Source organism: Erinaceus europaeus, chromosome 2 (genome assembly GCF_950295315.1).
Source record: "Erinaceus europaeus chromosome 2, mEriEur2.1, whole genome shotgun sequence".
Lineage (NCBI taxonomy): Eukaryota > Metazoa > Chordata > Mammalia > Eulipotyphla > Erinaceidae > Erinaceus > Erinaceus europaeus.
In genome coordinates, this window is record NC_080163.1 from 15054945 (window position 1) to 15069234 (window position 14290).

The 14290-nt window shown below is 45.1% G+C and overlaps 1 protein-coding gene across 2 annotated transcripts; it reads right to left on the reverse strand.

The window, feature by feature from the left end:
- Positions 1–1051: 1051 nt before the first annotated feature.
- C2H4orf3 (chromosome 2 C4orf3 homolog) lies at positions 1052–5558 on the reverse strand. 2 transcript variants are annotated; one of them, XM_060177299.1, is made up of 3 exons: positions 5256–5558; positions 4063–4122; positions 1052–2509 (listed from the first exon to the last, which is right to left on the reverse strand). In XM_060177299.1, exons 1-2 carry the CDS (start codon positions 5483–5485, stop codon positions 4119–4121), a joined length of 234 nt encoding a protein of 77 aa, XP_060033282.1. In that variant the 5' UTR covers positions 5486–5558; the 3' UTR covers positions 1052–2509; positions 4063–4118. The 2 variants fall into 2 exon arrangements, with proteins under 2 accessions (XP_060033282.1, XP_007525556.2); XM_007525494.3 differs by lacking the exon at positions 4063–4122 and having other exon boundaries at positions 5256–5554.
- Positions 5559–14290: the final 8732 nt, after the last annotated feature.

A 14290-nucleotide genomic window follows, 5' to 3' on the forward strand; every position in this document is an offset into this window, starting at 1 on the left:
TTTATTGCCAGTCGTTTTAACAACTTTCAAAAATCTGTGGGTTTTTTTTTTTTTTGGCTATTTGTTTTTGGGCCAAAGTGTCCAGTTAAAAACCTATTATTTGATACACTTAAAACTAATTTTTGGTTCTTAATAGCAATTTCATAATTAGTGTTGTCAACTCCCAAGTGAGTTGCAAAGGTCACACAGAAAATGTCTGTGGACTCCTTAAAAGTACGGACCTGCCCAGCTGAACCCTATCATGTAATAGTATTAACAGGACCTGCCCAGCTGAACCCTATCATGTAATAGTATTAACAGGACCTGCCCAGCTGAACCCTCCCTACCGTGTAATAGTACTAACAACGTACAAACTGTTTTCCTTTTGGTGACTCAGCAATCCAAATGGAGGTTGAATATATTATTTACTAGCCATTCACATGTGAAAATAGTCTTTCTAGGGTGTGTACTTTGGGATGTTTTCCTCTGGTTACAAGTTTCTAACTTTTAAAAGAACGCAACCAACAATTATGTGCCGAAATAGCTTCAGGATGTGTCATTTGCATGTGAGATCCATTTATCCTGGTTTAGACTTTTTTTTTTAAGATAAACTGATTTTTTTTTAAAAAAAAAACTTAATATGATTGAACTTTTCTTTGCAGTCATCCACTGTGGCTTCTTTCTCTGTCTTGTGGATTACATACTTTATGGGAACTGGGAGTCAATTAAAGGTCTCAGGGCATGTTATAGTGTTCTACCTGTCCTCTGCTAGAAAAGTTTGTAACATTCAGTGCTTTGAGGTAGTAGGATGACTTCAAGCTCTCAGTAGTATGGGTTCTATGTTGTTGCATGTAACCTAACATTAAGATGTGAGAATTAGTTCTTTTTTTTTTTTTTTAAACCAGAGCACTGCTCACCTCTGGCTTATTGTGGAGCTGGGGATTGAACCTGGGACCTCAGAGCCTCATGCACAAGGTCTGCTTTGCTGTAAGCTGTCACCCCACCCATATGAATCCTCTTAAGTCTCACTGCCAAGTTCTTTGTTAAACAAAAGCAAATCAGACCACCAGACTAAGCTATACAAATAAATATTTTATTGTTAGACACAATTATTAGAAAGCACAATCCAATTCATTCTATCTGCTTTCTTCAGTAAAAATCTCAGTTCTGTGTCTCTCTCAATTCTTCAGCTTGCATAAAAGTTCTTCTCAAGTAGATGCAACAGTAAAGGTATAATTGTTAACTGTCTACTGAGCAAATAAAACCCTCCAAAAGATAGTCAAAAATTGAGGGGGAAGAGGAAATAGAGAGGGAGAGACAGGCACCTGCAGTACTGTTTTCATCAGTCCTGACACTTCCCCCACCCCCCATGGTGGTAGGGGTGGGGATGGCTGGGGGGGGGCGGCTTGAACTCGGGTCCTCCTTGTGCAATATAGTGTGGGCACTCAACCAGGTGTGCCACCGCCCACCCCCTTAGGATTTCATTTTAATCCTTAATGCCATGCTAAAAGGTAAAGGCACTTACTAGGTGCATAGCCTGTTTTTAATGAAAGGAAACATCCCCAAATATTTCAGGTACTTCACAAACATTGAAAGCCACCCACTTGAGAGATGAGAGCCCATTTCCTGATATACATGATGTAAAGGAATATAGAACAGGAATCTTCAGAAGGGCTCAAAGAGGTCGCTCCAGAATGCTCACCTTTCTTGATGGAACGCTAGCTGATCACTCCCAGAATATAAATTCTCATGAACAAAGTCAAGTGCTAAAACAACAATGTAGACTCCATGGAGGTGAGAGCTGAGATTCTTGTCTGGCTCCCTATAATACCTGGTCCCATAGTAGCTGACTTAGCTCACGTCTGTTTACAGAAAATAGAAAGATAAACCTGTTTTGGTTACACAAGCATTCTTAGTGCAACCACAGTAAGATAGTTCTATTTTAGGGAAGTTAAGAAAGGTAAGACACCCAGATAACAGAACAAACATACTAACTTTCCAATATTGGATATTGTATATTTTCTGTTAAGATCGTATCAATCTGGCAACAGAGGCCTCCTTAATCTAAAAAGTCAACAACCACTTACAGCCAGAGCAGTGTGGGTCTTCATTTTCAGTACAATGTTTTCTCAAAATCCCTTTCCTGCTTTTGAGGAACTCGTTTTTTTTTTTTTTTTTAAAAACTTCAGTTTAGGTTAGTGACATGAGTGTGCTTCTTAAAGAATACACTAAACTTTTAAGTAGAAATAGATGTGTAGTCAGCAATGGCATTGAGTGTTTGAGAATAGCTATTAAAGATGAATCAATGGCTAGGTCTTAAGAACTTGGGCATGAGTAGATGTGATCATTACATAGTCAGCATAGCCCTGAGATGAGCAACAATATACAAAAGGAAAGGAAAGTTCCTTAAGAGATTTGAAATTCTTCTCCTGTACAATTCCATTTGTCTTCTGTGTTCAAGGAGTCTGTAGTCAGTTTCAGAATCCAGTCCAGAAGTCAATGTCTTAAGTTAGATGCCAGGCCGACCACTCTGAAAAAGCAAGTATTTGTCAAAGTGCGTTCTCAGCCCCACTTACATACTTTATGCCAACTTGGGGAAATCGTCATGGTCTCAGTCATTTACTTACATCTAAATTGTATATATATATACCACAGCACTGTTCAGCTTTGGCTAATGGTGGTGCAGGGAGATTGAACCTGGGACTTTGGAGCCTCAGGCATGAGAGTTTCTTTGCATAACCATTATGCTATCTCCCATCCACCTTTGATTTCTATATTGTTGAGAGAGAGAGAGAGTGCACTTGGCTTATTCCTGTAAGGTCTCCATTTTCTACCCAGCCCTAAAAATCCAGGTCATTAAAAAAATAAATAAAAATAATTTCAGTTATCAGTCTCAACCAAAAAATGTGGGGAAGTAGAGAAGAGAGTGGACCTACCCTATAAACTGGCTTGACAGAGACTTGTAGATAATTAATTACCTATTTCTTCCATTTGCCCCATTCAACCCTCTGCCTTCGAATGTGTCACATGGACCAGGAGCCGGGGTACCTGGTTGAGTGCCTGTGTTATAATGGACAAGGACAGGGTTCAAGCCCTAGGTCCCCACCTGCAGGGGGCGCTTCACAAGTGGTGAAGCAGTGCAGCAGGCATCTCTCCCTCCCTTTCTCCCAAGTCCCTCTCCACTTCTTTCTATATCTACCCAGCAGATAACAAGACAAATTTGTCACACCACCCAAGAAATCAAAGGGGAGTCAGATACAAATGATAACCTGCCCAAATTTGGGGCTTGGGAAAAGGTAATAGGGACCAGGTGGTGGCGCACCTGGTTAAGCGCCCACGTTACAGTGCACAAGGACCCCGGGTTCGAGCCCCTGGTCCCCACCTGCAGGGGGAAAGCTTCCCAAGCGGTGGAGCAGGGGCTGTAGGTGTCTCTCCCTGTCTATCTCCTCCTCCCCTCTCAATCTCTGTGCCTCTATTCAATAATAAATAAATACTAATTTTACAAGATTTTTAAAAAAGGGGTGGCAACAAAATGGGAAAAATAGCCTCCAGGAGCAGTGGATTTGTGGTACAGGCACCCAGTCCCAGCGAGAACCCTAGAGGCAAAAACAAACAAACAAACAAACAAAAAACCAACCAGCCTTCATGGCAAGAAAAAAATTAATGAATCTTTAAAAAAAATTTTAAAAAGGTGATAGATTTGGGCAGATCCTCACTCTGATTCCCCATTTACTTTACCTTCTTGGATGGTGTGGCAAACTTGTTTCGTATTGTGCAAACTCTTAAGCGCTGATGACTGAGTGAAATCAACCCACAGTGCCGTCTGTCTACGTGAGCAGTGCACTGACTTCCTTCTTGGCCCCTCCTTCAACTCACTGTTTCTTTTTGGAATTTGCCTCCATTATCTTCTAGGTCCTTTGTGTCTCCCTCCTCCACTGAGTTCCCTGCCAAGACACCTGCGAGCGGTGAGGCAGTGCTGCAGGTGTCTCTCTCTCTCTCTCTCTGCCTACCCTCTCCCTCTGGATTTCTGGCTGTCTCTGTCCAACAAATAAAAATTTTAAAGAGGTGGGGTGGGTGGCGCACCTGGTTGAGCACACATGTTGCAATGCTCAAGGACCCGGGTGCAAGCCCCGTGGCTCTCACCTGCAAGGGGAAAAAAAAAGCTTCACAAGTGATGAAGCAGGTCTGCAGGTCTGTCTCTCTCCCCTCTTCCAGTCACTTTCTGGCTATGTCTATCCAATACATAAAGCTGATTAAAAATAAATTGGGGGAGGGGGTAGGCGGTGGCGCACCTAGTTAAGTGCACACAATACAGTGTGCAAAGGACCCGGGTTCGAGCCCCTGGTCCCCACCTACAAGGGTGTGAGTGTGAGGGGAGGGGAAGCTTCATGAATGGTAAAGCAGGGCTGCAGGTCTCTCTCTGCCTCTCTCCTTCCTCTCGCTTTCTGGCTGTATCTATCCAATAAATAAAGATAATAATAGTAATAATAAAAACTTTTGACCAGCATAAGGATCCCGGTTGGAGCCCCCGGCTCCCCACCTGCAGGGGAGTCGCTTCACAGGCGGTGAAGCAGGTCTGCAGGTGTCTGTCTTTCTCTCGCCCTCTCTGTCTTCCCCTCCTCTCTCCATTTCTCTCTGCCCTATCCAACAACGATGACATCAACAATAACAACAGCTACGACAACAATGAAAAACAACAAGGGCAACAAAAGGGAGTAACTAAATAAATATTTTAAAAAAAAAAACTTGGGGGGGGAGGGAGCAGGCAGTGGCGCACCTAGTTAAGTGCACACAACAGTGTTCAAGGACCCCAGTTCGAGTCCCTGCAAGGGTGTGTGTGTGTGTGTGTGAGAGAGAGAGAGAGGTGGAGGGGGAACTTCAAAATGGTAAAGCAGGGCTGCAGGTGTCTCTGTCTATCTCTATCTCCCCTCTTCCCTCAATCTCTCTGTCTCTACCCAACTTTTGTATTTCACTCCTCTGACGACCCATCAGTCCCAAGAAAGCTCCCAGGTGGCTCAAAGGATCGTCTCCCTTCTTCCAGGTTAGTGCAGCGACTCCAGATCAGCGGGTTTCATTCCCAAGGTTGGAAAATGAATGAAGCCAGACACTGCCCCCCCCCCCCCCAGCGCGCAGCTGCCCCGTGTGACCGCGGGGATGTCACCCGCTCTCGCGAGAACACACTTTCCTGCCCTTGCTTTTCTCTCCCCCGACCCCCGACCCCTGACCCCCGACCCCAGACACGTCCACTCCGCCTTCCAAGTGAACCAACTTCTCACCAGGGCAAGAGATACACGAAGAGAAACAACATCACGTCGATGAGGAGGAAGAGCCACAGATCCAGCCAGTACGAGTGTTTGGGAAGCGGCTGAGCTCCGATCGGAGGTCGCGCTTCATGGTTTTGCTGCTGTTGCTGCCTCCCCGCCTCTCCCGGGCCTCGCCGCTCCCGGATCCCGTTCGGCACACCTGCCGCTACCGCCGCCTCCGCTGCCTCCGCGCCGCCCTCCATGTTGCACAGTGAAACCGCGCCTGAGATACCAGCGACTGGGGAAGATGCTCAAACACCTCACTTCCGCGTTCCCTCGCTGCCTTTTAACACCTCGGCCGTAGCCCCGCCCCACCGGAAGGGAGCCCTGTCCCCGCCCCTTCTCGTTGCGCCTGCGCGCCTGGCTGCTCTGCCTCCGTGACCGCGGGCACACGGCGCCCTCCGCTGCCGGAAGTGGGGTGAGCGGCTCATCTCCACCCACTTCCGCCCCGCTGCTTCCCGGGAGGAGAGCGGGTTTTTCAGGTTTTTGGGGTCTTCCTGGGGAACGGCCCGCGGTGTCCCTAGCGGAAGTCACATCTCTCATCAGGAGCTGGGGACCTGTCCAGGTCGCTTCCTAATTCCATGTGGAGCCTTCTGGAAAAGGTTTCAGTAGTGTCCCTAGATTGTTGCACTTTATTCATCCCCTTAATAGTTTTCAGCTGGCGTCTTGCACAAAAGTAAAAGACTCTGGGGATGGGGGCCTGGGGGGAGAATACAGATCCGAGAAGGATGGCAGAGGACCTAGTGGGGGTTGTATTGTTATATGGAAAACTGGGAAATGTTATGCATGTGCAAACAAACTGTTGTATTTACAGTCGAATGTAAAACATTAATTCCCCAGTAAAGAAATTTAAAAAAAAAACAAAAGTTTTCAGCGAGGGGGGAGGCGGTGATGGCGCACCTGGTAGAGTGCACAGGTGACCTTAAGCAAGGATCCGGGTTCAAGGCCCCGCTCCCCAACTGCTGGGGGAGTGATTGCAGCAAGGGTGCAGGTGTCTCTCTTCCTCTCCTGTTGTCCTGTCGGTCTCCCTCCCACCCCTCTCAGTTTCTGTCCTATCAAAAAGGAGAAATATATGGGAGTGTGTGTGTGTAACTCTGAGCAAGTGAAATTATGGCTGTGAGCTTTGTTTCGTGGGCATGGTGGGGGGAGGCAGAGAACAGATCTTGCAAAGTTTGCCAGTGCCTTCCTCACGGGAGTGAATTTTGGAGTCATCTGAGGACCTGGACCTGTGATGCCAGCAGTGAAGACCATGAGCTGGGCCCTTGCTGGGGAGGAGAAGTTGGCACTTAGCTTCTTTCAGCTTCCAGCTGTGGCTCAGACTAGTATGAACGGGTCATCTTGGGGGGCGGCGGGGACCTCATAGTTGTTGTTTTTTTATATTTATTTATGTATTCCCTTGTGTTGTCTTTGTTGTTTTATTGTCGTAGTTGTTGTTGTTGTTGTTGATGTCATTGTTGTCATTGATAGGACAGAGAGAAATGGAGAGAGGAGGGGAAGACAGAAAGGAGGAGAGAAAGACAGACACCTGCAGACCTGCTTCACCGCCTATGAAGCGACTCCCCTGCAGGTGGGGAGCTGGGGGCTCGAACCAGGATCCTTCTGCCGGTCCTTGTGCTTTGCGCCACGTGCGCTTAACACACTGCACTACCGCCCAGCCCCAGTTTTTTTGTTTGTTTGTTTTATTAAGACTTTATTTATTTATTAATTAGAAAGATAGGAGGAAGGAGAGAAAGAACCAGACATCACTCTGGTACATGTGCTGCCAGGGACTGAACTCAAGACCTTATGCTTGAGAGTCCCAATGCTTTATCCACTACGCCACCTCCCGTACCACTTTTTATTTTATTTTATATTTTTTAATTTCTTTACTGGGGGATTAATGTTTTACAGTTAACAGTAAATACAATAATTTGTACATGCGTAACATTTCCACACAACAAATACAACCCCCACTAGGCCCTTCTCTGCCATCCTGTTCCAAGATCTGAGCCCCCCCGACACACACACCCCAGAGTCTTTTACTTCAGTTGCAGTACAACAACTCCAGTCCAAGTTCTGCTTATTTTCCCTTCTGATCTTGTTTTTTTCAACTTCCATCTATAAGTAAGATCATCCCATGGAAGCTCATAGTTATTACTCCTCTGTGATGATAAGGAGGGTTTGGTTAGACTTGTCAACCCCCATGTCCAGCAGAGAAGTAAGTACAGAAGCCAGACCTCTCATCTTCTGCACCCCACAGTGATCCTGGGCTCATACTCCCAGAGGGAGAAAGAATAGGACAGCTTCCAAGGGAGGGGATGGGATGGTGGTGGGAATTGTATTGAATTGCACCCCTTGTATCTCACAATCTTGTCGATCATTATTAAATCACTAATAAAATACAATTTTTTAAAAAGAATGTTTTTCTTCTTCCTGGTACAGGGAAGACCCCCCCTTTCTTTTAAAATTTTGTTTATTTATTATTAGAGACAGAGAAATAGAAAGGGGAGGGAGAGGTAAAGAGGGAGAGAGACAGAGAGACACCTGCAGCCCTGCTTCACCACTCGTGAAGCTTTCCTCCTGCAGGTTGGTTCCAGGGGTTTGAACCCGTGTCCTTGTGTACTGTAATGTGTGCGCTTAGCCAGGTGTGCCACCGCCTGGCCCCAAGAAGACCCCTTTTACACATGAGAACTTTTGTCTCAAAAAGTAAAAGGAAGGTTAAAAAAAAAAGTGCATTCTTCCCAAGTGCCTTTTATTTTTTAAAAAACAATACTCCGGGAATCAGGCGGTAGTGCAGCAGGTTAAGCAAGAGTGACGCAAAGTTCAAGGACCGGCATAGGGGTCTGGGTTCAGGCCCCGGACTCCCCTGCAAGGGAGTCGCCTCACAGGCGGTGAAGCAGGTCTGCAGGTGTCTTATCTTTCTCTCCCCCTCTCTGTCTTTCCACCTGTCTGTATTTCTCTCTGTCCTATCTACCAAGGATGACATCAATAACAATAATAACTATAACAACAACTAAAAAAAAAAGGGCAACAAAAAGAAAACAGTACTCCAAAGTGGCATCATTTATTTGGGGGGAGGGGGTGACATGCTCAGAACCACATCACTCCCCCCTCCCCAATTCTGACACTTTCCTAGAAGTGTCAGATTAAAAACTAAGCAGTTGTCTGCGGAGGGAATGGAGTTTGTGACTGAGTGCTAAGGAATCTCAGAAGGGGAGAAGAATGTAGATGAGGATGAGACTGAGTGAATGGAAAACTTGGAACCATATTTCCCTACAGCTGTTACATCAGTTTTCCAGCCATCCTGTGTCTCTGCAGGCCTGTCTCACCCACCGCTTTTTCTTGGCTCACCTTACACATTGCTGGATGTAGATAAGATAGTGATTGGCTTCGGGGAATTAAAAAGCACAACATTGCTCAAGACGTTCCTCCTCCTCATTGAGCTGCCCAACCAGATCCAGAGTGAGGAGGTCATGGTGAATCTTCATTTCTGATAGTGTGCTTCTGGGACCAGTGAAATAGCTCACTTAGCTAGTGCGCTGGTTGGCCATGTTCACAGCCTGTCAGGTTTGAACCCCACCCCTACGGCACTGAAAGGAGCTTTGGTGCTGTTTGTCTTTCTCTCCATTTCTCTCTCTAGCAAAAAAAAGTGAAAAAGAAAATGCTTCCTTTTTTTGTTTTGTTTTCAGAGTGGCTGAACTTCTGGTTTTATCACCCTGGAAAGATTTAGAACTGTCTTTTCTAAAATCTGACATCACAAGCCCCGAGAAAAGAATTACCAATACTCTTTGGTTTGGTGTTTGTATTTAAGTACTGTTGTTGCTGTAGTTTACATCTGTTATCAAATGGCCTGCATTTCTCCTGAGTGGCCACTACTATATGGTTTCACTCATATGGACAATATAAAGAACTGAAACACAAGAGCTCATTTAAAAAAAGAATATCGGGAGTTGGCGGTAGCACAGCGGGTTAAGCGCAGGTGGCGCAAAGCACAAGGACAGGCATAAGGATCCCGGTTCGAGCCCCCGGCGCCCCACCTGCAGGGGAGTCGCTTCACAGGCGGTAAAGCAGGTCTGCAGGTGTCTCTCTCTCCCCCTCTGTCTTCCCCTCCTCTCTCCATTTCTCTCTGTCCTATCTAACAATGATGATATCAATAACAATAATAACTACAACAATAGAAAACAACAAGGGTAACAAAAATGGAAAAATAAATATTAAAAAACAGAATATCAAAGTGTAGCTAAAAATTAGTGAAAACTATGCTTGCTATCTTTGGTGGGGGGGTCGAGCCTAGGGTCAGGAGAAGGACACAGAACTGGGGTGGTGGTTGTGGTATGAAGTATATCCTTGTAATCTGATAATCCTGTAAACCATTATTAAATCACAAATAAAATAAATTTTAAAAAAGGATTATCAAAACTGAGAAGGCCCCAGCTCCCCACCTGCAGAGGGGGGTCGCTTCACAGGTGGTGAAGCAGGTCTGCAGGTTTCTATCTTTCTCTCCCCCTCTCTGTTTTCCCCTCCTCTCTCCATTTCTCTCTGTCCTATCCAACTACGATGACATCAGTGGCAACAATGACAATAACGCGGACAACAACAAGGGCAACAAAATGGGAAGAAAGTGGCCTCCGGGAGCAGTGGTTTCATAGTGAACCCCAGCGATAACCCTGGAAGAAAAAAAAAAAGCATTGGACTCTCAAGCAGGAAGTCCGGAGTTTAATCCCCAGCAGCAATGTACCAGATTAGTGTCTGGTTCTTTCTCTCTCTCTCCTTCTATCTTTCTCATAAATAAATAAATCTTAGAAAGAAAGTTTGTTAGATAAAGTGAAGGTTCTAACGTAAATACAGCTTGACAGAGTTTTTTCAGAGAAACCGCTCCACGAAGCTATCTTAACTTACTGAATACACAGGACAAAAATGTGGGGCTTTGAATCCTGGGGAGCCTTGGCTTCCATTGCTCAGATCTCCTTGGAATGGTTTCCTGGGGGCACAAGCAGGGGGGGTGTAGCAGCTGGCTCCTTGCTGGAGATGGTTCCTGCATGGCTGCTTCACAGGACATGTGCCTGTGTGCAGTATAAGCTTCTGCAAACACCCTGCATCTTTACACCCAAAGAGTCCTGTGATGGTAGCTTACCTGGTGTGTTTTACATGGTTCTGTCCCCCCCCGGCCCCCCGACATAAACTGCTGAGCGATTTCCCTTACCTGGTTCAACTTTAAGAATAAATGGGCCTGGGGAGTCAGGCAGTAGTACAACGGTTAAGCGCACATGGCGCAAAGCGCAAGGACTGGTAAAGATCCTGGTTTGAGCCCCCAGCTCCCCACCTACAGGGCAGTCGACTCGCTTCACAGGCAGTGAAGCAGGTCTGCAGGTGTCTTATCTTTCTCTCCCCCTCTTTCTCTTCCCCTCCATTTCTCTCTGTCCTATCCAACAATGATGACACCAATAACAACAACAATAATAAATACAACAATAAAACAACAAGGGCAACAAAAGGGAAAATAAATAAATATTTAAAAATTTTAAAAAAAAGAATAAATGGGCCTATGTGTGTGAATTGGCAGATGTTAAAGGTGGAGTATCTGGTGGTAGAAGGTATCCGGAGTTCCAGTTCACTCTCCCTAACTGTCTGGGTAGGAACAACTGTGTAGTTTATCACTGTGTACGACTTCAGGGAAAAAAAAACAAAAAACAGAGCAGATCTTGTGATCTACCGGTTTGGGGTTCAGTGTATTTGGGGTTTGTCACCTGTCACATTGGCATCGATCAACCACATTGCATGTGTCCCTGAGTCTGGAGGAGCAGCCTGAATAGTGAAATAACTGACGGGAGGGGAGGGTGACATCTGGCCTGCAGCCTGGCACTGACCTCACCCAGGGGTTTGGAGTTAGCATTCTGAAGTGGTTGTCTTTGCCTTCAGTTCAAGGAGGTTTGGAAGCTGGCAATATACCAAGATAGTCTGGGTTTTTGGTTTACCCATATATGTATCATCTTCCCATGTTTGACCGCAAACTAGGAGAGCAAGAAAGGTTACACTAACTCAGGCCACACTAGGGTGGGTCATGTCCCAGCCAAAACACTCAGTCGGTGAGCAGTGACCAGTGGAAAAAAAAAACAAAACATGAGGGTTGGTTACAATGTGGATTTGGAATGGCACCTAGGCAAAGCCCAACATTGTACCTTGTTTAAATGCAGGGGAGGAAAGTCCTTTCTAATGTTTTTAATCAGCCAAATGATAGCTTTTGAGCTATTATAGAAGGTTTTCTGTATCTAGTTAACTCACCAAGAAAACAGTGTATTGAGACCGTTTTCTTAGTCATGCGTGTTATGTGCTGTCACCCTCCTGTTTTCCAAATGTGGCCCTTAAGATACTTGCTCTGGCAGAAATGAAAATTTGTTCAGGTTGGGGCCAGGACGTGACACATCTGATTAAGCATTTGCAACACAGTGAGCAAAAACCCAGGTTCAAGCCCCTGGTCCCCACCTGCAGGGAGAAAGCTTCACAAGTGGTGAGGCAGGGCTGCAGGTGTCTCTCTGTCTCTCTCCTTCTCTATCTCTCCCTCCTCTCTCAATTTCTCTCTGTCTCCACCCAATAATAAATAAATAAAAACATTAAGGGGGCTGGGCAATGGCAATCTGGGTTAAGCACACATGGTACGAAGCACAAGGATCCCAGTTCAAGCCTACAGGGGCAGTCGCTTCACAAGAGGTGAAGTAGGTCTGCAGGTGTCTTTCTCTCCCTCTCTCTATCTTCCCCCCTCTCTCAAATTCTCTCTGTCCTCTCCAAACGAGAAAATGGAAAAAAAAAAAACCGGCCAGAGGAACAGTGGATTCATTTGTAGTGCAGGCACTAAGTCTGGAGGCAAAAAAAAAAAAAAAAAAAAAGGAAAGAAAAGAAAGGAAAACGAAAACATTTTAAAAAAGACATATTTAAAAGAAAAAAATTGCTCAGGTCTACCTGCTGACATAGTTAATCCGATTGACAAGTATTTGGAAAATTGGTCTGAGGGAGTGTTGTGTCTGTGTTTGACGTACTAAGAAAACAGTAAGAGTTGATAGCACAGTTTGAGAGAGAACCAGAGGTCAAACTGGCTTGAGACCAACCGTCTCCAGTTGCCATTTGATAAATGACTCAAGAAAGACTTTGCTAGCAACGTTTTATCTTATGTTGGTTTTTTGTTTATTGTTTTTTTCCCCCCTTTTCTATTTCACTCATGGAGTAGGGAGACCCAGCAAAGGAGAAGAATAAGTTGAAGTGAATTTTTCTGAGATGGTAGGGGAAGCTGACTACTTTCTGAATCTTTTTCCTCAAGAAAGTTCCTTTTAATGCTGGTTTCACAATGGTCTTTCAGTTGCCCTGGAAATACTGAGTTCTAAGTGTCCCGCAGTTGTTTTAGCCATAAAGTTTACATCAGGAGGCTCTATGGGCTCCTTTAGCGCCTGCCTTAGCGAGCCAGGGCGTCTGTAAGAGGACTCTGCTTAGTTTGAGTGAATGAGAGTGGAGTCTTGCGTGAAGGCTACAGAATCTAAGTTGGCTCTAAGGATTTAGGGATATATATAATAAAGGAGTGTGCAAGTCCACCGTTCACCTCCTCAGTCTTAGCACAAAGAAGAGTAACTCATTAGTCTGAGTATAATAAAAGAAAACGGTGACAAGGTTAATTACCATAAGCCAGGCTTTTAAAATAAGCCAGTAATTGAAATCAGAAATGCTAACTGGCTTATCTCACTTCACATTATTCCTTTAAGCTCCATCCAAGATGAGGCAAAGGAGATGACTTTGCCATTTTTAATAGCTGAGTAGTGTTCCATTATGTATATATAGCACAGCTTTCTTAGCTGCTCATCTGTTGGACATTTGGGTTGCTTCCAAATTTGAACTATTAAAAATCGTACTACTATGAAATGTGTATACACAGATCTCCTTGAATGCATGTATTTGCTGCCTTTGGTTATATTCCCAGGAGAAAAAATTGCTTGGTCATAGGGTAGGTCCATTTCCAGCATGCTGAGAATTCTCCAGACTGCTTTCCACAGGAGGTTGAACCAGTTTGCATTCCCACAAAAAGAGAAAGATGACCACTTGATGATCTTGCTCACAAGTGGCATTTAAGAAACTAAAGGAAAGCGCAAAGTAAACCTGGGACTGGATTTGGTATATTGAACCAAAGCAAAGGACTCTGGGGAAGAAGGGCAGGGGGAGTGGTGGGGAGTCCTGGTGTCTGATAGTAAAAGATCTGAATCAGGGGTGTGAGTATTTTGCATTATTTTTTTCACTCCCCTATCACTATCACGGGGCGATGAGAAATTGTAGCCACGTGTCAATAATTGCATGGTAAGCCAGTAACTGCCTAATGAGGGAGAGAGAGAGAATATTCTAGCTGGGTTAGGGACTAGGGTAAGTAATCCAGAGGAGGGGTTATGGGTCTCTGGTCTTAAAGAAGTTGACAATTTTAATGTGTATCTGAGGCAAGATTTCCTTCTTGCTCTGCTGGTAAAATGGCCGTGTTGCAGGATGAGCAAGGCTGCCTCAGAATGCCCTGTTGTGAAAGAACAGGTTCAGTTGCTTGCTTTGCATTTCCTGAAGGGGTACTGCCTCCCGTTCTTTCCGGCCGAGACACACAGACTCAGCATGGCAGGAGCAGTCTAACCCCATCTGTGTGTGAGGCCAGAACTTGACACATCTTTTGAAATTCGCATCCACTTCACAGGATTTTAAGAGGTGGTAGGGAATTCTGAAGCTGGATAGAGAAGCTTGAGGTTTCGGAACTAAGAACACCTTTCTCGCTGCCCTGCGCAATGATAGTGAATTTGCATAGCAAATTCCTACCTCCAACAATTACTGGTGAGGAGACAGAAACCAGAAAGACATGATAAGCCTTCAAAGGCCTAAGGATATGTGGAAAAACACTTGATCAACACTAGAGATGTGTACAGACAAACTTGTTGAAATTTGATGATTTTTCAATAGTTTTTATTTGGCTTTGAGATACTTGGTTTACATGCCTATAGGTATTTCCGAAGGACCCT

Coding starts and splice junctions, on each gene's coding strand:
- C2H4orf3 (XM_060177299.1), bottom strand. CDS start 5,485: ATGGAGGGCGGCGCGGAGGCAGCGGAGGCGGCGGTAGCGGCAGGTGTG.